The sequence below is a fragment of the Peromyscus leucopus genome, chromosome 4 (genome assembly GCF_004664715.2).
Source record: "Peromyscus leucopus breed LL Stock chromosome 4, UCI_PerLeu_2.1, whole genome shotgun sequence".
NCBI classification, from domain to species: Eukaryota; Metazoa; Chordata; class Mammalia; order Rodentia; family Cricetidae; genus Peromyscus; species Peromyscus leucopus.
This window is the reverse complement of record NC_051066.1, coordinates 7,125,300-7,149,609: the sequence shown is the minus strand read 5'-3', so window position 1 is coordinate 7,149,609 and position 24,310 is coordinate 7,125,300. Positions and strand designations below refer to the sequence as shown.

The 24,310-nt window shown below is 50.4% G+C and overlaps 1 protein-coding gene across 10 annotated transcripts in view; it reads left to right on the top strand.

The window, feature by feature from the left end:
* Prrc2b (proline rich coiled-coil 2B) overlaps positions 1 to 24,310 on the top strand; it is a 99,635-nt gene that overhangs the window by 49,144 nt on the left and 26,181 nt on the right. For 5 of the 10 annotated variants that reach the window (XM_028884679.2, XM_028884673.2, XM_028884674.2 and 2 more), the window contains exons 6-14: positions 1,343 to 1,486; positions 3,510 to 3,751; positions 4,115 to 4,236; positions 4,661 to 4,800; positions 13,069 to 13,159; positions 15,308 to 15,500; positions 19,503 to 19,791; positions 20,803 to 21,029; positions 23,730 to 23,928. In XM_028884679.2, the coding sequence (XP_028740512.1) occupies positions 1,343 to 1,486; positions 3,510 to 3,751; positions 4,115 to 4,236; positions 4,661 to 4,800; positions 13,069 to 13,159; positions 15,308 to 15,500; positions 19,503 to 19,791; positions 20,803 to 21,029; positions 23,730 to 23,928 (1,647 nt within the window). The remainder of the gene's footprint in view (positions 1 to 1,342; positions 1,487 to 3,509; positions 3,752 to 4,114; positions 4,237 to 4,660; positions 4,801 to 13,068; positions 13,160 to 15,307; positions 15,501 to 19,502; positions 19,792 to 20,802; positions 21,030 to 23,729; positions 23,929 to 24,310) is intronic. The other 5 variants (XM_037204574.1, XM_028884676.2, XM_037204575.1 and 2 more) reach the window with 2 other exon arrangements.

Genomic DNA, 24,310 nt, shown 5'->3' with positions numbered 1-24,310 from the left:
TCTCCTTAGACCAGGCTGGCCCTGAACTCACAGAGATCCGCCTGCCTCTGCTTCCTGAGTGCTGGGATTAAAGATGTGCGCCACCACCGCCCACCTGCTTTTCCACTCTTAAACAATTCACAATCCCATGCCTAGGGAATCGCACTACCCACAATTCCTGCCCAATTAACATAATCAAAATTATCCCCCACAGACATGCTCAGAAGCCACCCTGATCTAAACAGTCCTTCCTTGAGACTCATTCCCAGGTGATTCTCAACGGTGTCAGGCCAACAGTTCACATCAACCACGCACCTTTTATCATTTCTGTCTGGGGTAGGGTTTAGTTGATGCCCTGGCTTGGCAGGCTGCCCTGTCCCACCTTTCACTGAGTGGTGGTGAGCAGGCCTCTGTCCGGCGCCTCTGCAGTGACCCCGGCCGCTTCCCTGGCTCAGCCCGTTCCAGTCAGCAGTCGCCTGTGGACCGTACTGAAAACCTAGGGGTGTGGCTTGTCCCTGCAGGGCGGTGATTGACACAGCGGCACAGTGGTGTGGTGCTTCCGTTCAGCTGTATGGCGCTCAACATGGGCTGTGTGGTTGACAGAGGACCACTTCCCACCACAGACCTTAAAAGACCATTTTCCTGTTTATTCAGGAGGTCACAGGATGTGTGTGTCGGGGTGCAGTTAAAACGGGGCTGCTCCTCTGAAGGGCTGGGCGTGAGCAGTGAGTGACAATTGAAGAAAGAAATGGTCTTGGGGGCCGGGCGGTGGTGGCGCACGCCTTTAATCCCAGCACTCGGGAGGCAGAGCCAGGCGGATCTCTGTGAGTTCCAGGCCAGCCTGGGCTACAGAGCGAGATCCAGGACAGGCACCAAAACTACACAGAGAAACCCTGTCTTGAAAAACCAAAAAAAAAAAAAAAGAAGACGAAATGGTCTTGGGGTGACACCAGGACCGCGTTCGGCTCTGCGGGGCTGGGAACAGCTGAGGAGGTGAACTACAGTCAGGGGCTGAGTCTGTGACGTTCAGAAATTATAGGCCACAGCCTTGTGGGGGCGTCTGTTGGCGTGGCCCCATACAAGGCAGTTTTCTTCAGGAGCTGATCTCGCTCATGAACTGTGCTTACTCACCCCCGGGCAGGTGGCTCCTGTGGGGTGGACAGGGACGTGTCGGAGCAGAGGGGACATCCTGCTCCCTCCTCCTGCCTGCCGAGGACAGCTGAGGGCTCACCCTTGCTGACGCCAGTGCAGCTGCTCCAAACACGGCCTGCCTGCAGCCACCGCGGCCTGGGGGCCAGAGAGCTGTGTCTCACTCTGTGTCTCACTCTGTGTCTCACTCTGTCTTCTCTGCCTCTCCTGACAGGTTTAAGGGGCTCAAGCCGACTGTTATCCTTCTCTCCCGAGGAATTTCCGACGCTGAAAGCAGCCGGAGGGCAGGACAGGGCTGGCAAAGAAAAGGGCGCCTTCGATCTGTCGTATGGGCCAGGACCAAGCCTCCGCCCTCAGAGTGAGTGAATGGCAGCTTTGCCCTCGGGCCCTGACTGGGCACCAGACCCCCCTCTTCCTTTCCCCTTTCCAGGTGGGCCCCAGCTGCTGGGCCTAGGTGTTGCCGCCCAGAAGCCAGTTGCTAGCTTGACATGTGCATGTCCTGACTGCCTCCCTGGCCTGTCCCTCTGGCTGAACCGGGTCTTGTCATCGTCCTTGTACCGTCTGTTACTACTTCCCCTAAGCTGGGTCACTGGTGCTTCCTGGATACATGCCGGGTGCCACTGGCTTAATCAAGTCCCTGCTTCTGTAACCTGTCCCCAGACCCCTGTGTGTGCTGATTGTCACCCCAGGAGCTGTGACAGCTTCCACCCTTCCCCACCCACATCAGAATTGACCAGTGTATCCACAGTCAGCACTGGTGTCCCTCTGGTGCTGGGGAGGCCTGTGTGGTGCTTTGCCAGCAAGCCTTTGGTGTGTGGTTCTGGTGTGGAAGATCTGGGTTTTCTCTCTGGCTGACCAAGGAAGCCGAACTACATCCTGGGTTCGGTCTTGAAATTCAAGGGCTTTTGTCTGCCTGCCCTTACAGTCCCAGGTCCTCTCCTGCTGATGAGGATCAGAGGCACTGTCCTGAAAGCTGAGTGACCACCCTGCCATTCAGCCGAAACATGGGCTTTGCTGAGAGTATGCAGGCCTCTAAGTGGGTAGTTAAGTGTTGAGAAGAGTCCTACCCTGAGATGGGTACAAGGTGTACAAGTAGAAACAGCTTTGAGATCAGTTCTTTCTCTTGAGAAGGTGAGAAGCAGTTGGCTTAAGGGGTGGCCTTGGCTTCCGAGGATGGCCGCAAAGTTGGAGCAGACTGGTGGGCTGGCCCCCATCCTGCTGGCGTTTTTCTTGGGGGTACCAAATGCCGTGTCCTTTCCTGTCTCAGCTCCTAAGCAGAAGAGAATGGAGAGGAGCCTGGAGGTGTGGCCCCCCACACCAGTACCTTGTATGTAGTTTCCCTTTGTACATTGTGAGTTCTCTTCAGCCAGCCACATCTGCAAGCTACTGAACACTCTTGTGGAAGGGAGACATGTTCACACTGCTAGTCTTTTGCAAATGACTTATAAATTAATCTTAAGTCTGCATAAGAGAAATCAGTCAGGCCAGGCAGAGTGGCACACACCTTTAATCTCAGCCCTTGGGAAGCAGAGGCCAGTGGATTTCTGTGAGTTCGAGGCTAGCCTGGTGTACATGGTGAGCTCCAAGCCAACCAGGGTTATATAGTGAGATCATTATTTAAAGAAGAAAAGTCAGTCTGTGTTGGTTCTGGAGTGTGCCTCTTTTGGTAAGTAGGCTCATAGGGATTGTCGTCATGTGGCTATGAGAAGCTCACTCTCACAGGGAAAGATAACTGTCAAGTTTTTAAAACTTTTATTTTGTATACATTTGTGGGGTAGGGGACACACATACCACAGCATGCAGGTGGAGGTCAGGGGACAACTTGGGGTCCTGGGGATCAAACTAAGGTCATCAGCCTGGCAGCAAGTACATTTACCCACAAGACACCACACCAGCTCCATTCTCAGGTTTTTTCTGTGAACTGAGTGTGTGTGTTCCGCGCATGCTGCACGTGATCACATGGTACCAACATTTCAAGCTGAGACTCAAATGGACAGTGTTGCAGTCAGCCCAGAACCAAAGCATCTTGTCAGACGGGCTGGGGCGTAAAAGTGAGCCTGTGTCAAGAGTCACGCTGGCCTTGATGTGTGGGGCAGTGTTGGCTGTCCTGTGTCTCCGAGTCCCGCCCTCTGGGTGGGTGTGGTGTGGCCATAGAGGAGCCGCTTTTCGCTTGAGTCTCTCTGAAGTGGAGCTCTCTCTATTTCTCAGGCGTATATCCGATGCCCCTCAAGAAATTCTAGCTTTCTGCTCCCCACTCACCCTGACAGCACTTGGATTTTTCTCTCTTCATTGTGATTCTTCTTTTGTTTTTAAGCAAGGGGTTGTGTCCACTGGCCTCAGAACTTTACAGATCTCCTCCCTTTCTTTTGTCTCTTTCACAGATGTGACGAGCTGGAGGGAGGGTGGTGGGCGAAACATCATTTCTGCCACGTCTCTGAACGCCTCCCCGACAGAGCTGGGCAGCAGGAACTCCAGTGCGGGAGATGGAGCCCCCTCCTCGACGTGCACCAGCGATTCTAAGGACCCCTCTCTCCGCCCGGCCCAGCCCATCCGCAGAGGGGCCTCGCAGTTCATGGGACATGTCTACCAGCCTCCCACTTACCATGACATGCTTCCTGCTTTTGTAAGTCTTCAGAGCATCTTGTCCCGAAGCTGAATGTCCTTTCTGTCCACCAGAACTGGCTCAGGTCGATCAGCCTGAGCTCTGTCAGGATAATAGCCAGAGACCACTGTGGCCTTTTCCCAATCTGCCGCCTCTGGGGCTTGGATGGTGTAGCTTTGGTTCTTCAGAGAAAGGAGAGACAGATGTACCTAGCCTTCTTGAACCCAAGGCAGATGATGGGATGGTGTGCCGGGGTTCATGAGAAACCCTCTCCAGCCTTTTCTGTGCCCTTCCCCAATATTTCACTTTCCAAAGTGAAGTCTTACTGAACATGTAATTGGGACCATCACCAGAAAGTCCGACCCCCTGATGTTTATATTTCAGATGTGTTCACCACAGTCATCAGAGAACCAGGGTACGGTGGAACGAAGCTCCTTCCCCGTCCCTCAGCTCCGCCTGGAACCCCGGGTTCCATTTAGACAGTTCCAGATGAATGACCAAGATGGGTAAGGCTGAGCCTGTGGTCATGTGTGTCATTGTATGACGTGGATGTGCTCTGTGCTCTGCAGAGAGTGTGGTCATGTGTGTCATTGTATGGCGTGGATGTGCTCTGTGCTCTGCAGAGAGAACATCCTGGTGTGGGTGTGGGTGGCAGGGGATGGGCCTGGCAGGGAGCTTGGGTTTCAGTGTTAGGCCCCCACTGCAGGGGTTGGGCAGTAACTACGGTGGGGGTACCAGTGAGCATGTGGCGCTGTGGATGAAACACAACCCCATCTAGAATGTTTTTTATTGTTCATTGCATATTTCTTCTAAAAGGAAGTAATATATATAGATACTCAAACTCCAGACTGCAAGGGGAACCTGTTTTTGGAAAGTGACTGCTTCCCCTTGTAAGTCATGTGAATCCATTTTTCTTTTCTGTCTCATCAGGAAAGAAAGGTCCGGCCTGGCGCGCCCGGTACGCCCACTGAGGCAGCTGGTGGAGCGGGCACCTCGGCCCACTATCATCAATGCAGAGAACCTGAAGGGCCTGGATGATCTGGACACGGATGCCGACGATGGCTGGGCAGGTGGGGTCAAGAGGGACAGCAGCCGTGTGGCACCAGTGTGCTCTGTTCATGCAGTCAGACCAGAGGGCACTCTCTGGCCAAGTGAAATCTTCTTTTGGTCTGTGCTCTTAAGCGTAGAGCTCTGGGAGATTGCTATTGAGCCTTTAAAAGAACTTGTGGAATTACAGGCATTTACTACTATGTCTGGCTAGAAATCCTCCATCCCATGCTGAGGATTAAACCCACGTGCACTGGGCTGTGTGCTTACATAGCTCCAAGGAGCTCCCCTTCCCTTGAGAAAGGGGAAAGTTGTCTTAAGTTCCATTTCTTTGTTTACCTGGGATACAGTGTGTGCATGCGGGCTTGCACTCCTCTGTCATGCCACACCTGTGCTCAGAGGATGTCTTGGGAGTTGATTTTCTTTCCGCTAAGTGTGTCCTGGTGCTCCAACTCGGGTCATTAGCCATGGGGACAGGCACGTGACTATTTTGTGGCCCAAGCCCTGCCCTTTTTGAGGCATGGTCCTGCTCCAGCCTGCTGAGTGCTAGGGTTACAGGTGAGAGGTGCCTGCCCCTACGGCTTAACCCTGAGCCATTGCATTGGTCTAGCAGTTCTCAGCCTATGGGTCTTGACCCCTTTGTGGGTGGCAGTGTTAGGAAAGTTGGGAACCACTGCTTCAGTCTGTTTTCCTTTTTAGAGACAGGATCTTATGTACCCCAGGCTGGTCTCACACCCAGACCCGCCACCTCCTCAGTGCTGGATTAACTGCTGTCCCACCTGCTCCTTGGTCAACAGAGTGTTGGCCCAGTGGGGGTCATACAGTTTCTAAGATCTATTTTTGTATTTTATGTATTTGAATGCTCTGTTGACTTTTTGACAGAACAGGGTATCAGATCCCACTGTAGATGGCTGTGAGCCACCACGTGGGTGCTGGAAATTGAACTCAGGACCTCTGGAAGGGCAGCCAGTGCTCTGATCCACTGAGCCATCTCTCCAGCCCACAGTTTCTATTCTTATTGGCATTTTGACTTGTCAGAGCTTTTATATATCAGCAGATTCTGTCGGCTCCTGTGATGTATCTGTATACTGAGCTTTATCCGTTTAGAAGTCTCATTAAGAGCAGTATCTTAAACCAGGTGTGGTGGTGCACATTTTAATCCTAGTACTGAGAGGTGGAGGCAGGCAGATCTCTGTGAGTTTGAGGCCAGCCTGGTCTATAGAGCGAAGTCCAGGACAGCCAGGGCTACACAGAGAAACCATGCCAAAAAAACAAAAACAAAAACAAAACAAAAACCCAAAGAGAGAGAGAAGGAGATTGGGGGTGGGTGGGTTGGGGATTTAGCTCAGTGGTAGAGTGCTTACCTAGCAAGCACAAGGCCCTGGGTTCGGTCCTTAGCTCTGGGGGAAAAAAATAGAGAGATGGCTTGGGTTAAGAGCACTGGCTGCTCTTCCAGGACCTGGATTCCGTTTCCAGAACCTATATGGCAGTTCTTAACCATCTGTAGTTCCAGTTTCAGAGGATTCAACACCCTCTTCTGGTCTCCACAGTCAGGCAACACACACTTACACACAATTCTATCCCAGTATGGTGGCACAGGCCTTTAATTCCGGGACTCAGGTAGAGGCAGGCAGATCTCTAGATCTCTGTGAGTCTGAGGCCAGCCTGGTCTGCAGAGTGTGTTCCAGAACAGCCAAAGCTACACAGAGAGGTCCTGTCTCAAAACCAAAACAAAAGAACAAAACAGAAACAAGAATGGGGGTCGGGCTTGGCTAGAGAGAGAGTGCAGAGGTTAAGAGCACTGGCTGGCCGGGCGTTGGTGGCGCACGCCTTTAATCCCAGCACTCGGGAGGCAGAGCCAGGCGGATCGCTGTGAGTTCGAGGCCAGCCTGGGCTACCAAGTGAGCTCCAGGAAAGGCGCAAAGCTACACAGAGAAACCCTGTCTCGAAAAACCAAAAAAAAAAAAAAAGAGCACTGGCTGCCCTTGCAGAGGACCTGGGTTCAGTTCCCTGCACCCACATCAGGTGGCTCATGTACACCAGGAACTCCAGTTTCTGGGTATCTGAAGCCCACTGACCCCCTTGGACTCCTGCATGCATGTGGTACACATAAACTCAGGAAGACATACACACACATCCATAATCAATAATTAAAAAGAAAGAAATGCACATTATTTAATAGGCTGGAGAGATGGCTCAGTGGTTAGGAATATCTCCGGTTGCAGAGGACCCCCCTGTGACTCCAGCTCCAGGAGATCTGGTGCCCTCTTCTGGTTTACATGGGCACCTATTGACACACATGATAATCATTCACAAAGATACACACACACATATGAGTAAAAATAAAAGAAATCTTTCCAGATCACCTTTTGTTTCCAGTCTGAATATTCTTTGCCTTCCTTAAGGGCAGTGATGTTCCCTGGTGTCCAGCGGTCCTGTTGCCTGTGATACCGGCCCATTGTTAACACTTGTTGAGACGTTCCCCTTGACGGGTCTGGCACCTTTGCCAGATGTCATCCAGGTCGATCCCTGTCTGTGCTTGAACGCTTTCATTTCCATGGACAAGTTCAGCTGTGCCAATCATAGTGAATCTTAAACTCAGACAGCATGAGCTTTCTACCCTGTTTCTTTGCAAGTTTGGTTCCTCAAGTTCTTTACTGGTCTCTGCAAATTTGGACTCCGCCCTGGCAGTATTTATGAAGATCCTGCTTCTGTGTCAAGTTCAGCCACTCAGTCTTGACTCCTGCGTTTCAGGGTCCCAGTGAGTCTCCACAGGTCTCTCCTTTCTCATTAGTGTTCTGTAGTTGTCAGTAGAGAGAATCTTCCTTTATTTTAAAGATTATTTTATTTTTGATTATGTATCTTGTGTGTGGCCATGTACACCTGAGTGCAAATACTCTCTGAGGCCAGAAGAGGGTATCAGATCCTTTGGAGCTGTAGTTATAGATGGTTCCTGGATACCAGACTTGAGTTCTCTGCAAGAGTAATACATCATCCTAACTGCTGGACCCTGTCTCAGGTCAGTAAAGAGGACCATATGTTTTCTGATAATTTTATTCATATTCCTATTAATCTATACGTTACCACATGGCTGTGGCTTTACCAGTCTGCTGGCATCTTGTTGCTCCTTTGGTGGTGGCTGGCATCTCTCTCCCAACTCCGCCCTTCTCCCTGTATCTCTGCTTGGATGTCCCGCTTGGCTGTTAAGTTTTCTTGCCATAAGCCAAAACAACTTTATTATCCAATGGGAGTCACACATATTCACAGCATAAAAAAGACATTCCACAGCACTTCCCCTTTTCTGTCTAATCAAAAAGGAAGATTTTAATTTTAACATAGTAAAATTATATATATATATATGTGTGTGTATGTGTGTGTGTGTGTGTGTGTATGTATGTATGTATGTATGTATAACAACAAAGTGGTTATCAAGCAAGAATTATACTTACAATATCTAGTCTATTTGTATTTGGCAAAATTAAAGAAAATGTTCTATTATCCTATTTTTGTTGAGTCTAAAGTTCTATACCTAATTTATCTTTTATTGTGTCTAAGGAAAACTATAAATATAACTATCTAGCTTCAACTCCATCAAAGACCCCAGAAGGATACAATATTACCTGAGTAAACAGGAAGTGCGTGGCAAGCAACTTCCATAGTTCTCGAAATGATAAAGACCTCTGACTGCCTGGACAGTCATCCAAAGTTCCCCTGTAACATTGGGGCATCTGTCTTCAGTCTACAGGCCTAGAGTCTCTGGCATAGCTTTCAGTGAAGCAGGACATTCTAAGGGCTTTCTGCCCCTTCTGGCAAAGTTCGTCAGTTACTTCTCATGTCCTGTAGAATGTCTGGCAGTTTCTTCTGTTAAGCAGGAACCTGAAGAACCATCTCATCTTGGAAAATTCAGTGCTCACCTCCCTGTGGGTCCTGCATGTCCAGTTTATACAGCATATTGTCAAGCAGTTGAGGCAAGGGCACTTTTTTGCCCAGAGGCTACCTTTTGCCACAAAGACAGCAAGCTCCATAACAACTTTCTTCAATGTCCATCATCCTCTTTGAAGTAATTGGTGCTGCCAGGAGCAGCAGACATGTCTCACTGTCCAGAAAAGTCCAAATTCTTAAAACATTTTAAATGTCATATTCTGTAGGTCTTTAAAGTGTTTGAAGATTACCTACCTAATTGAAATATACCTTTGTATACCTAAAAATCTTAACTAACACGACTATACGTTTGATTATCACAGATGACTAATTATTAATCCGTATTTCTTAGTTATACATTACAATTTTAAATGAATCGCATAAACATAGTACCTTAAACAAGAGTAGAAATACATATACAGTATTATAACAAAAATTAACTTTAAATTTGTACCAATAAACTAAAATCCATAGCAATGTAAAACATTTCAAACAAGTTGTTGCTCTTTAAAAGTAGATTCAGTGATCTACCCTTTCATCCTATCCTATCTATATCCTCTTCTTTTTTTAGAAAGATTGCATTTATAATCAACGTCCTTTAAATAAAAATAAACATTTATAAACAATATAAGCAATTTGGACATAGCTTCCCATACTACTTCCTGCTGTCAATCTTATGTGGGTCCTGAGAAAATTAAGAATTATAGTTAAATCTTGCTGTAGTAGTCTGTGAGGCTATATCATCTCAGCCAGTTGCCTTGAAAGCAGTTTTGGATGTTGGATCATCTGGGCCATGGCTGTCTTTCAGGGGGTCTCAGTTGGTCAAACCATATTAATCTGGAAGCAATCCACAGGTTCTCATCTTCTGTAGAAACAAAAGCAGAATCTCTTTTCCATAGCAACGTATCATTAAACACAAATTTTGAAGTCAAGATACCTTTAAAATATACATACTTGGTTTAACTTAGTAGCTCCTACAATCAAATGTCTCTCTGCAGTTAAAAATCCCAAAAACAATGTAATAATATGCAGTATCCAGATTCTTTGTGCAATTTCTAAGGTGGCTTAACTTTCATATTATTCTTATTGTCTCTTTAAAGATTTTATTTTTTGAAACTATCTATTTCTTTATATAACTGCCTATAATCCTTTTCCTCTCTCTTCCAAGTCTACATACATTTTTACAGACCCTGTACACCGTTTAGAGTTGTATTCCATCTAAATCTATCTTATAGTGAATCTGTAATCATTTTTTTACCATTGGTTTAAACCGAGGTGTGGCTAGGACAGCAGTGGCAGCCCTGGCTGCTGGCTCCACCCACCTCAGCTGCCCAACATGGCGGAGGTACATTTGTCGCCAGCTCTGGGAAAGAGTGGGTCTGTGCCTGCATCCCGCAGCATGTAGCCCACTGCAGGGCTTGGAGGTACCTCTGTGTACCTCGGCAGGACTTGGCCATGCCGCTTAGCTCCTGGCAGCCGGCGCCAGCTCCATCTGGCAGGCAGCTGTGGGGTCTGCACTGCTGCTGGCCCGAGACTGGGAGACTAAGAAGCCCAGTGTGGCTCCGTTTCTGTGCCTTCAAAATCTAAGCTTTCTTAGGTCTGTGTGGATCAATGCCCAGGGGTGAGTGCCATCGTCCTGTGGTGATGATCTTAGACATGTGGGCTGCTGAGGGTAGAGGATCCCTTGAGACCAGCCTGGGACTATAAACAAAACTCGGTCTCTTTTTCACAATGGTAGCAGGAGCTTGGGTGTATGCCTCAGTTAATAGTGATTGTCCAACATGCAGAAGACAGTGGGCTCCAATCTCCATCCACCGTATGGATTGGCTGTGGTGGCCAGGGGTGGCAAGGAGATGGGACTACATAGCAAGTTCAAGGCCAGCCTGAGTCACATGGAAATGTCTCCTGAGTAAATAAAGATGATAGTTTTCAGGTTCTTCATATTTGTTTAGTTGGTGATTGGTTGGTTAGTTTTTCGAGACAGGGTTTCTCTGTGTAGCCCTGGCTGTCCTGGAACACACTCCATAGACCAGGCTAGCCTCTGCTCCCAGAGATCCGCCTGCCTTTGCCTCCAGAGTGCTGGGATTAATGTTGTGCGCCACTGCCACCCGGCTTGGTATTTTATGGTTTAGATACCGCTAAAAATGCAATTCTTTTTTTTGTTTGGTTTATTTAAGACAGAGTTTCTCTGTGTTGCCCTGCTGCCCTGGAACTCACTTCGAAGACCAGGCTGGACTCAAACTCACAGTGATCCACCTGCCTCTGCCTCCCTCTGTGATTTAAGGTGTGCGCCACTACCGCTCGGCTGAGCATGGGGTTCTTTTCTGGGCAAATCAGGAATGAAGAAAGGGAAGTGCCCAGCTGGCTCTCTTTCCCTTTTCCTTCAGCCTGGGGCTCCGACCCGGGCACTTGAAGCCCACATTCAGTGCGGTCTTCCCTCCTCGGTCTGTTCTACTTATCATTCACGCAGTGAGACAACCCAAATTAGGCCTCACTAGTGCCCGGGCATTGCTTAATTAAGTCAGATTGATGATCAGAAATGATTTTCCTGCTCCTTGGTATTCATTTTATATATTTATTTTAAAGGACGTGCTTTTTTTTTTTTTTAATTATTGAGGCATTTCTAAGTTTTTACTTTGATTTAAAGGTAAATCCAAGAACATTTTCTGTGTTGTTTTTAGTTCCATTCTGATCTCAGAAGCTAAGCAGGGTTAGGCCTGATTAGTACTTGAATGGCAAACTTATGGGAGTTTTTGTTTTTGAAACAGGGTTTCTCTGTGTAGCCCAGGCTGTCCTAGAACTTGTTCTGTAGACCAGGCTGACCTCAAACTCAGATGTGTCTGCCTCTGCCTCCCAAGTGCTGGGATTAAAGGCGTGCGCCACCACCCAGTGAGACTTGTTTTATGACCAGGACGATCTGTCTTGGAGAGCATCCCAAGTGTGCTTGAAAAGCTGTGTGTAATAGCCAGTATAGCCGGGTGCTGGAGGTGTCTTTCCTGACTTAGGTATTTACTGTGGTTCCGTTCAAGTGTATCCTGGCCTGGACTGTGATATGTTAAACCTCTGCTCTGATTGTGGATTTGCATATGTCTGTCTTTAAATCTCTTGGGCTTCTGATGCGTTTATTTTGAAATATGTTGGTATTTAACCTCTTCGCTCTGCACGTTTCCACACCTCATAATGTTTTCTAGCTGTTTTTTGGCTTGGCTCTCTTGTGCTTTGTTAATGCTGTCATTCTTTAGTTAATTAACTCATCTATTGGTGTGTGTGATGTATGCTGTGTGTGTGGTGTATGCTGTGTGGTTTGGGTGTGTAGAGGTCACAGGTTGACATAGGATTTCTTCCTCACTTTCTTGTCCATCTCATAAACTTTTTTTAAAATTTTAGATTTACTTATTTATGTGTATGACTGTTGTGCCAGCATGCATGTATATGTACTAGGATCCCCTGGAACTAGGGTTACTGATGGTTTTGAGTTGCCAGATGAGTGCCGAGCTGAACCCTGGTCCTCTGCAAGAGCAACAAGGGCTTTTAACCACTGAGCCATCCCTCCAGCCCGCCACCTTACTTTTGAGATAGGGTCTTTCACCGAACTGGAAGTTCACTGTTTTACCCTGGCTGCCTGGGTTCCATCTGTGTCCACCCCTCAGTGCTGGAGGAGCGGGGCGGTTATAGGTGTGCCCCGGTATATCTGACGTCTGTGGATGGTTATAGGTGTGCACCGGTATGTCTGACGTCTGTGGATGGTTATAGGCGTGCACCGGTATGTCTGACGTCTGTGGATGGTTATAGGCGTGCCCCGGTATATCTGACGTCTGTGTGGATGGCACTCAGTCCCTCGTGTGTGGGCAGCAAGCACTTCACTTGCTGCCCTATCTCCCTGGTCACCCACATTCATTTTTATGGCCAAATATTATTCTACTGTGTGGACCGACCCCATTTTGCCCATCAGTTATGGACACCTTCCCTGCCTGTGCCAGTCAAGGTGGGCATAGGAAGTAGAAATCTCTGTCAGAGTCTGCTGGAGAGGCAGAGTGCTGCCCGGTTATGCACATCTTACTTTTTTTTACCTTGAATTATAGTTCCATCTGGGGGCAGGCCCGAGAACTGTGAGTCTGTGAGAGTCTGAGTTACATAGGGAGAATTTCTGTTGGGGGGGGGTTACTATTGCCCAGCCCATCACTCTTACAGGAACCTAGGAACCCTCCCTGGTACCTGCAGGACTATGGAGGGTGGCAGCCGGGTGGGGTGAGCTGCCCATCACCTCAGTTGGGGCACCACAGGCCAACGTTCAGACTGTCTTGTGGTCCCCTGGGAGACACTGTCATCCTCACGTCTTCTCATCTTCATGGGCCCTCTTGCTGTTGCAGGCCTCCATGAGGAAGTGGACTATTCCGAGAAACTGAAGTTCAGTGACGATGAAGATGAGGAGGAAGTCGTGAAGGATGGGCGGCCAAAGTGGTGAGTCCTTCCACCCCAGCTCCTAACATGGGGCCGTCAGAAACCCACAAAGCTTGTTACTGATGCTGCATGGGGTTCATGGTGCCAGGAGCGCTTCTTGGTTTCCATAGCAACCTACGGTTTCAGGGATGAGGTCTATGGAGACAGCATGCAGCAACCGGCCAAGCTTTGCATCCGGGCCCGGGCCCTGGTCCTGGTCTTTCCTCCTCTGCACCCCATCTCCCAGATTGTTGATGGGTGTGGCACCCTGAGTAGCTTTTGTTGGAAACCACCTCAGGCCCCGCTTGGTTAAACCAAGAACTCTCCGGGCTGGGCTCTTCCGCAGTGCGCCGGGGAGGTGCACAAGCAGGTGTGCAGATTGGGTGCATCTGGTCTGCCTCTCTTTCCTTCCTGGGTCATTCCCATTGGACTAGGTTTACCTAATGCCCTTTGGAAAATGCAACATTATACTCCAGTTCCTTTAGAGGGTTTGTCTGTTGTTGTTTTGTGTTTTGAACGTTTATTGTTTTAAAATTGTGTGTGTGTGTGTGTGTGTGTGCGCGCGCGCGCGCGCGCGCGCGCATGCATGTACATACATGACCACAGGTCCCTGCAGAGAATAGAGGCTTTGGCACCCCTGGAGCTGGAGTTACAGGTGATTGTGAGCCGCTCTGAGAGTGTAGCAAGTGCTTTTAACTATTTCAGCTCCTCCCCACCCCTATTTTTATCTTAATATCAGTCCTAGTTGCTGTGGTGACATTTCTGGGGTATCAGCACACGGCAGCACTCCTGCTTCCAGGATGCCCTTGGAGCTTCTGGGTTTCCTTTGACATCTTTTGATTCGCTGCGTGCATTATTGGCCCCTGGAAGCTCTTTCTCTTTATCTCTGGGGTCTTGGGACCAGCAGCCTTCCTTGTCTGGCCCCTAGGGGACGGTCAGTGTGTCTCCTTCCTTTGGCCTGCCTCTTATGGCTCATCCTTCACATCACGTTCCTCCTAAATTCCTAACTGGTTTCTGGGAGGCCAAGACCATTTCTCAGAGGTCAGGTCTGCGGTCCCTAGCAGCTGTTTCTCTTTTTTTTTTTTCTCTCTTTTTGTAAAATTTTTAGAAAATATTTGAGACAGGGTCTCAACTCTGTAGCCCTGGCTGTCCTAGAACTCAGTGTATAGACCAGGCTGGCCTCAAGCTCACAGAGGTCCGCCTGCCTCTGTCTCCTGGGATTAAAGGTGTGTGCCGCCTTGCCCAGCTTTACTTAGCAATTGTTAATCTTTCATCTTCTTATGTGCCTCTCTAGCTACCTGTCACAGGGTGTGTGTGTGTGTGTGTGTGTGAGTCTGTGCGTCTGTGCGCGCACGCACACACACGAGGCATGTAGGCAGCTCTCCTGCCTGTCTTTGCTGACGGCTTTCCCGACACCTGTGCGTATGTGACTGTGGTCGAGTTTGGCCCTGCTCAGCACACCCTCTCCCTCCCCCAGAGCCTCCGTGCAGACAGTTGGGGACTGTCTCCTTTTCTACACTGGTGTACTCTCTGGGTTCCCGTTGTTCGCTGGGGTCTGCCTTTGGCTCCTTTGCAGAGCTCTGGGTGCACTTGTTCTGGCAGAGCTGAGGCGGGAGCTGGAGACTGAGGCCGGGTCCCAGCCTCGCCCTCTGCCTCCTCCTGGGGCAGCTCCTCTCTCCTCTCCGAGGCTGGGTCCCAGCACTTTAATTTTATTAATTTTTATTATGTGTATGGGTATTTTGCCTATATATATTTCTACGCACCACATGCATGTAATGTCTGTGGAGGTCAGAGAGGGCATTGGATCTCCTCGAACTGGGGTTACAGAGAGCTGGCTATGGGCCACCATGTGGGTGCTGGAAATTGAAGAAAAACTCAACAACTCTCCAGGCCTTATCCCCAGCTCTTTCAATGTGAGCGAGCAGGCCTGGTCTTCGCCATCAAGGATGGGGGTGAATTACATGTCTCCTGGGGGCTTCATGAGCGATGATGACTTGGTAATGCTGGCCTGGATTTTGTAGTTCACAGGGAACGATGTGAGTGGGGTGTTGAAGGGAATTAGTCTGTAAATTGTTGTAATAGCTGGCTGCAGAGTTCCCAGTGGCCCCGACCGGCGAGGTCAGACAGCCTAGCAGTCTGGGGAAACTGAACAGTTGTTGTTCGTCCTAGGAACAGCTGGGACCCGAGGCGGCAGCGGGAGTCGTCACTGAGCTCTGCAGACAGTGCTGATGCCCGGCGCACTCAAGAGGAAGGAAAGGACTGGGGAGAAGCAGGGAGTGTGTCCCGCGTTGTCCGGAAGGGGCCAGAGCCGCAGCCTCCCTCCAGGAAGCTTCACAGCTGGGCATCTGGCCCTGACTACCAGGTATGGCGGCCCAGGTGGTGTGCCTTCCTGTTTCCCAAGAGCCCTGGCATGTGCTGTGGACTTGATTGCATGCTTGCTGTTGCGCTGCCTCTTTCTCTCTTCCTTCCTTCCTTCCTCCCTACACATGCGCGCGCGCGCGTAGACACACACACACACACACACACACACACACACACACACCAATCCAGCCACTGTCCTAAGAGTTTGTACTATGTTGATGTCAGTGGCTGGGTTTCCAGAAAATGCCAGGTCATGTTTCTTCTCCCTTGTTCTCCTTTTCTTTTTTATTTCATGTCATTTTAGCATGTGTGTGTGTTGACACATACATCATGGCATGCATGTGGCGGTAGGTCAGAGGACAACACCACTGTTGTAAAGTTGGCTCTCTCCTCCACCTCTACCCTGTTTCCAGAAATCAGACTCATATTGTCAAGCTTTAAGACAAATGTTCCACCTCCTGAGCTGTGTGGCTAGCCAGAGTTTATGGAAAACTTGGAATTAAATATAAAGAGTTTCTGGGCATGGTAACACATGCCTTTAATCCCAGCACTCATGAGGCACAGATAGGCGCTCCATGAATTAAAGACCAGCTTGGTCTATATAGTAAGTTCCAGGCCAGCCAAGGGCTTCTTAGTGAGACCCTGTCTTCCATAATAAACAAAGATGAGAACAGAGCTATTTGCCTGGCCGGCTGAAGAGGGCGCCACCTCCCGGTCAGCTGCTCTCACTGCCAGGTGTGCTGGCCGACACTGGTCTTTTTTAAGAACCAGAATCAAGCCAGGAAGCATGTGTTGCAACCTCGCTGTGGCACATTCACCAGGCAGCGATCCTGGTGAAGTCCTTTATGCATGAGCTCACCTGTTATCACTGCGGCTCACTTTCCCACGTTCTCATGGCCTGGGCGCTTTGGAAGAGGGCGGGCTCCTCAGATTGTCTTGCGCTGGTGCTTGCTCCTGGTCAGGTCTAAGGTTTGGCCAGCTTCCCTGGGCTGGTTTCCGGACTCCTCCTGGCTCTGGTGACTGGCACTTTGATCTCTTGGTGAGTGTTGGCGATGTTGCCAAGGCTTACTCTGGACAGTCCCTTCCTCTCCGCTGTGAGTGATGAGGAATGTGGGGAGGAATGGGGAGAAACTCGGAGACTGGCTAGCCTATTATTCATCATGCATAAAATTTGGTGTGTGTCTGTATGTAGGATATGTGTATAGAGTACGCATGTGGAGGTAAGAGGACATCTTCGTGGAGTCAGTTCTTGGTTTCTCCCTTGATCAGCGGCGTGTGCGCCTTCACCTGCTGAGCCGACTCGGCCCCCATTCATCAGCCTTTCAATGTATTCATTTATTCCAGCCGCCGATCAGCTCCCATCATCTGGTGTGAAGATGGAATTGTCTTAGCTTTCACTTCCCTGTTGTGGGTCCTTGCTTCTTATCTTATTTTGAGATCTTTTTACTTCCTGAGCACTAACTCCTTAAACTCACCTAGATCCAGGTCCTCTGCTGTCCCAGTCAGTTCTCCTAGGAACTCTTGGTTCCTTTGAGCGGTGAGGAACACTTAGACACTGTGAGTGCGTGCATGAGTGTGTTTGTGCATACGTGCGCCTGTGCAAGAGTTCACATTCCACCAGATGCCTGTGGAATTCAGAGGACAGCTTTGGTGTCCATCTTTGCCTTCCACGCTGTTTAAGACAGAGTACTTGTTGGTTTCTGTTCAGTTTGCCAGGCTAGCTGGCCTGGGCGCTTCTGGGCCATCTCCTGTCTCTGGTTCCTGTCTCCCTGTGGGAGCGCTGGGCTCCAGACACTCAGGCCTTCCATCTGCCTTTTCCAGATTCCTCACACTTGTACAGTAAGCACTTTCACCCACGAGCATCTTCCAGCCCCTCATTACATATTTATAACTCCTTCCTCCCACAGCAGTCACGTGTCCCTAACACTGATGCCTACTGGTTGGCTCCTTCGTGTGAAGTTTCCGTTGCACAGATGCCCTCCAAGCCCTCACAGGTGTCACCTTTACTCTACATTAATTTCCATGCCACGCCCTGTCCTATGGTTGTCCCAAAGCAGTCCACCACTCAGATTGCATGCCTTGCACCCTGCATGGCTCCGGCCACCCACAGCCTCTGTGACTCCCCAGCAGCTGACACACACACACCTTTCTTGCCACACCCAGTGATTGTGGGTGAACACATGTTGGAAAAGTAAAAGGCACTGTTTGGAATCCTCTTGGGAAACATGTTGTTTTTGGCTCCTCTGCCTCATCATGCGCAGTGAGCAGGCTTTTCTCTCCTGTCTTCACTGTGTGACTGGGCACCGTGCTGGCTACAAGAGCACACAAGTGAATCAGACACTGTGCCTCCCCTCCTGGAGATCCCTGGGCCGAAGGCTTCGCAGTGAACCTGGACCCTTTGAGTCTGTTTAGCTCCTTGGCAGGAGGTAATCAGGTTTAAGAATACATAAGCTTGTTCTGAAGAACTGGCTCTGTGGGTGAGAGCATGTGCTTTCAGAGGATTCAAGTTCAAGTCCCTACACCTCCATCAGGGGTTCCCAACTGCCTGGCACTGCAGCTCCAGGGAGACCTGGACACCCCAGGCCTTTGCTGGCACAAGCAGTCATGTGCACATACCCAACACAGACGTAAACACATAACTTAATACAAACAGATGTGAAAAAAAGAAAAAAACAGAAAATACACAAAAGGAAGGTTGTCTGGACGGCTCAGTGGATAAAGGAGCCTGCTGCCAAGTCTGAGGACCTGAGTTCAATCCCCAGCACCCACATAGTGGAAGGAGAGGACTGACTCCCAAAAGTTGTTGCATATAACACGCACACACACACACGCACACGCACACACACAAATATGTAATTTTTTCTTTTAATGTAAAGGCTTGGAGTGCTGGCCCAGGTGTTAAGAGTGTCTCCTGCTCTGCCCGTGTACCTGAGATCAGTTCCCAGCACCCATGTCCAAGAGCTCACAGCTGTCTCCGGGGTCTGACCCGCCTTTTGGCCTCCAGGACACCTGTACTCACGTGCAGATACACACATATGAACATTTTCTTTTTTTTTTTTTGGGTTGATTTGTAAGATCAGGCGGCTTCTCAGGGAATCGGTGAAATGGTCAGTGGATAGCCGTTTCCAGAGCAGGGCAGATGTTTTTTGTTTAGTCACGGAGTGAGAGAAGAGTGAGTGGCGTGAGGGGCGTGTCCGAACTTACATTGGAGCGTCTACTCTCGCCTCATTGGAGTCGCATCTGCGTCACGAGAAATGACCTTTCAAGAGGAAATCCTTAACTGTCACAGAAGTGATGAGCGAATAGCCACAAGAGAGGGCAGGGCCTTGCCTTCTTGCCATATTCTGTTTCTCTCTCTCTCTCTCTCTCTCTCTCTCTCTCTCTCTCTCTCTCGTTTTTTGATTTTTTGAGACAGGATTTCTCTGTGTATCCCTGGCTGTCCTGGCAGTCTAGACCAGGCTGGCCTTGAACTCAGAGATCTGCCCTCCTCTGTCTCCTCAGTGCTAGCGTTGACGGCATAGGCTGCCACCACCCAGCCCTGTGGGACCGTCTTTGACCGTGGCGTACACCTGTCTGGCCACCATTCAAAACAGGCGCTCTCTTTGTGTGGCTGGGAATCGCTCCCCTCCAGTGGGTTCTGCTCCTTTGTGCCTGCAGCAGCAGCAGCAGCATTGGTCCCTCCCTGCAGACTTGTGGCATGTCTCTCTGGTGTTGAGTTTTTCCCAGGACACCCTCAACACCCTGCTTATATTGTACCTGACAACCAGCAGGAGACTCGGGGATGGAGAAACTATCCAGAAGACGTGTTTGTAGTCATGGCTTCTCATTAATGTGCAAGCATTGATCTGAAGTCAGAATGTAGGGGTTACGCAGTCATGGTGGGGCCCCTGTGTCCCGTGGAGTCACTGAGTCATTTACTGTTTTCCGGTGTCGGTCTCGGCGGGAGGGAAGTAGCCGCTGTCCCAGGCTTCCGACCCGAGCCCCGTTCCCTTCTCTTTGGCAGAAGTCTACACTGGGCAGCACGCTCCGACAGCAGTCCTCGGAGGACAAGGAGGACAAGCCACCCCCACGGCAGAAGTTCATCCAGTCAGAGATGTCGGAGGCTGTGGAGCGAGCCCGAAAGCGCAGGGAAGAAGAAGAGCGCCGGGCCCGGGAGGAGAGGCTGGCGGCCTGTGCGGCCAAACTCAGGCAGCTGGATCAGAAGTGCAAGCAGGCCCCGAAGGCCAGCGAGGCCCCGAAGCCTGTGGAGAAGGAGGCCTCCCCACAGGAGAACGGTCCTATTGTCCGCAAAGGTGAGAGGACTTTCTGTCCCCTGGTGGGGAGCCTTGAACCATCAGCCCCACATTCTGACTATAAAGTAGCTAAACCTGTGGCTAAAAGCACATTCTAATGGGAAGCATCAGTCTGTTGAAGTGTAGGCCCGGCTGGCTGTGGTGACACACACCTTCAGTCCCAGCACCCAGGAGGCAGAGACAGGAACTCTGAGAGTTTGAGGTCAACTGCTCTACATAGAGAGTTCCAGGACATTTGGATACACGGAGAGACCCTGTCTCAGACACGCACACACATGCACATACACAAGTGTAGACTTGGGTGGGTACTTGTGTGATTATAGCTCAACTTTTTCTTCACTCCAATTTGTGTGTGTGTGTGTGTGTGTGTGTGTGTGTGTGTGTGGTGTGTGCCTCATTATATATAGATAGGTGGAGGTCGGAGGGCAAGTATTCAATTACACTGGGGCTTCTCTTCTACTTTCCATGGGTTCAGAGTGTTGAACTCAGGTCTCTAGGCTCATACTGTTAGTCAGGCCCTGTTGGCAGGGCAGTATTCGCATGACCTCACTGAATTCTCACACAAGCCCGTGGAGGAGGCAGGCATGGCTGCTATCAGTACTTACAGAGAGTTCTGGGCAAGGGAGGCTGAGCAAAGGGATCACTCAGGTCGCCCGCCTGTGGCTGCTGCTTCCTTCTGTCTGCTGATGAATTTGTAGTGGTCACTGAGTTAGAGCTACTCTCTGCCTCGTCAGAGTCCTGTATCTGGCTTCTCCACAGTCGTGTACAGTCCTCAGCTGACTCAGCATCCTCACCTGGTGGTTCTTGATGCGGGGGTACAGCCTCCTTACTGGCTTTGTGGGGAATCCGCAGTCTGGTGCCCAAGGAACAGTTGATGCAGGCGGCTGGGCCTGCGTCACTGGTCCCCAGTGGCATGTATGTGGCCAAGACAGAAGCATTTGCTCTTCTCCACACAGTTGGCCCAGTTCCTGCGAGTTCACTGTGCCGTTTCTTCGCCTGCCTGCTCTCTAGGCTCCCCAGAGTTCCCTGTCCAAGAAGCACCGAGCATGTTCTTGGAAGAGACACCTGCAACATCCCCTGCAGTAGCTCAGAGCAGCAGCAGCAGCAGCAGCAGCAGCGGCGAAGAAGAAGCCAGGGAGGCTGGGTCCCCTGCACAGGAGTTCAGCAAGTATCAGAAGTCCCTTCCTCCTCGTTTCCAGCGGCAACAGCAACAGCAGCAGCAGCAGCAGCAGCAGCAGGTAAAACCATGGACATGACCGTGAGCAAATGTTCTCCCCACTCACCTCCAGTTTAAAGAAACAGCAGTATTCCTTTTTTTTTTTTTTTTAATTTTATTTATTTTATTTTACAATACCATTCAGTTCTACATATCAGCCAGGGGTTCCCCTATTCTCCCTCCTCCCACCCTCTCCCCTTCCCCCCAGCCTACCCCCCATTCCCACCTCCTCTAGGGCAAATCCTCCCCCGAGGACTGCGATCAACCTGGTAGGCTCAGTCCAGGCAGGTCCAGTCCCTTCCTCCCAGACTAAGCCAAGTGTCCCTGCATAAGTTCCTGGTTTCAAACAGCCAGCACATGTACTGAGCACAGGACTCGGTCCCACTGCCTGGATGCCTCCCAAACTGATCAAGCCAATCAACTGTCTCACCTGTTCAGAGGGCCTGATCCAGCTGGGGGCCCCTCAGCCATTGGTTCATAGTTCATGTGAGAACAGCAGTATTCTTACCTGTCCCAGTCACCATCACAGCTGTCAGAGATGACACTCAGAACTTGGGCCGTCTTCCCCATTCATTGGTAGAAGCTCTGTGCTACCCACTGATTGGCGTACTCTGAGCTGCATTTGATGCAGTGTGGGGGCAGTCTTCACTCAGAGCACCCCTCTGACCCTATTCAATTATACTGGGGCTTCTGAGTTTTCTAGAGCCTTGTGCAGTGTCTTGGGAGTTACTGGAGAGGGACACCAGCTTTGGATTAAGGATGTTCGGCTTGTAGGGCTCCCACCCTCAGCCCATCTTCTTCTTTATAACTGGAGAGAGTGCCTGCCTCCGCAGAGCAGAGAGCCTTTGGCAGTGATGCCCATGAGCAGGCCAGAAGCGTTGCCCATATTGGTCTGAAACCTTCAAAATGGTCTGCTCTTTGTCTGGAGATGCTGTGGCCAGTGGCTAGCGTCGCAGCAGTCCCCATGTCCATGGCGGCCGTGTGCCCTGGAGAGTAGTGGAGCCTGGGCCTGGGGCTGGAGCTTCACGAGAGCTCGCCCGTGAATGAGGTCTCGGGGCAGTTTTCCATACCTGACATACAAAGGAAAAATACTTCCAGGAACCCCGCCTTCTCACCCGCCACGCTCCTTCTACCCACACCACCCCCAGATGCTGGTCTTTGACCCGTGGTGATGGGGGGGTCACTTGGAAGCCCAGCAGCTGGGAGCACAATGCTTTTATCTAAGACCTTTTTTTTTTTTGTTTTCTGAAACAGGGTTTCTCTGTGTAGCTTTGCGCCTTTCCTGGATCTCGCTCTGTAGCCCAGACTGGCCTCGAACTCACAGATCCGCCTGCCTCTGCCTCCCGAGTGCTGGGATTAAAGGCATGCGTCACCACCGCCCAGCCAATCTAAGACTGTTTTAAGTAAACTACTTTTTTTTAAGGCTTTTTTTTCTCCCAGGCCTCATGTGGATATATGTGGCCAGACATTGGGCGCCATGTGTAGGCAGACTTTTCTGTTCTTCCCATGAGCTTCCAAAAAAGCCCACAGAGACTTCTTACTAATTAAGAAAGCTCAGCCGATAGCTTGGGCTTGTTTTTAGCCAGCTCTTACTACTAAAATTAACATTCTATTGATCTGTGTGCTGCCTCAGGGCTCATTTACCTCTGTGAACTTCACATGTTGCTTCTTCCTGTCTGGCTCGGTACTCTTCAGACTCAGCCATTTTTCCCAGCATTCTCTCTGCTCCGAAAATCTGCCTAGCTATCGGCCACCCAGCTTTTTATTGACAATGAGAACAACACATTTTCAGAGTATACAGAAGGATTATTCCACAGCACAGAGCTCATGGAGATGACAGCGTGAGAGGCGTCTGGTTGGGTGGCGTGAGGGTCCTTGATGGTTCGTGTTTATCTCTTCACATACCTTAGAACACAGTGCCATAGCAAGCTAAACATAAACCGCCTCTTATGATTCAGATTCAGATTCAGTTAGGGAGACAGCCTCCAAAACCAGCCAGCTACCATGACAGCAGCAGACGGAGCAGACGTGTTATGGGAGTGCAGAAGAGGGCCCGGGTCGGGCCTGGTGGCTGCTTTCCAGAGGGAAAGTGCTTATGCTGGGAGTGTAGTGAGGAGCATCCTAGTCCAAGGCCCCAGCTTTCCCACGGTCTAGCAAGGCTCCACAGGACTGAAACAGAGTAGGGTGCATTGTGGGAGAGTAGCCAAGAAAGTGAGACCCCCCCCGCCCCTGCCCCAGGCTGCTGGGAGCCATGTGGGGTCAGACTGGTAAGAAGAGAGCAGGGGACTTGGAGCCACAAATGTGGGGTATACAGTGGTGACGGTAGACAAGAGAGATGGCCATGACCGGTTCAGCCTGTACCTCTAGTCTGATGGGGTAGCTCAGGTGCACACAGTCCTTGTAGTGACACCATTATGGCTGTTCATCCGGCTCAGAGGGACCTCGGCCTGGGACATGCTTCGGTTAGTGTGTCCATGTCCCGTCTCCATCCCCCCCCCCCCACACACACACACACAGGGTTTCTTTGAGTAGCTCTGTAGACCAGGCTGGCCTCAGGCTGGACCTCAGAGATCCGCCTGCCTCTGCCTCTTGAGTCCTGGGACTAAAGGCGAGCACCACCACCGCCCAGCTTGTTAGGGCCTTTCTGTGCCCCTGGAGGGCTGGAGGGCTGTACCGTGAGCACCGGTGTGTGCCCCCCTCACACACACATGTCTTCTTCCTCCAGGAGCAACTATACAAGATGCAGCACTGGCAGCCGGTGTACCCCCCGCCTTCTCACCCGCCACGCTCCTTCTACCCACACCACCCCCAGATGCTGGGCTTTGACCCGCGGTGGATGATGATGCCCTCCTACATGGACCCGCGCATTACACCCACCCGGACACCCGTGGACTTCTACCCCTCAGCCCTGCATCCTTCAGGTGAGCACAGGGCCCAGGGAACTGGAAAGGAAAGGGAAGTCACCAGAAGAGTTAGAGCCAGAGTTCAGTCTGGCCTGTCAGGTCATTCGGGTGCTCTTGAGTTTTACAAAGTTAAAGACACAATTTTGCTCCTGTCAAAAAGTTATTGGGACCTGAGTGTGGGTGGAGACACGTTTCTCATTTCAGCACTTGAGAGGCTGAGACAGGAAGTGAGACCAGCCTGGACTGTGTATTGAGACTCTGTCTCCAAACAAACAAACTTGTTGGCATGAGTTATGAACGTGTGTGTTGTAAGTTGCCTGGATTACACTCAGATCTCTGTCCCGTCATCGATCTTCTGCATCCTGGCTTTTTGATTTTCTCCCTTCAAACCAGCTTTGCG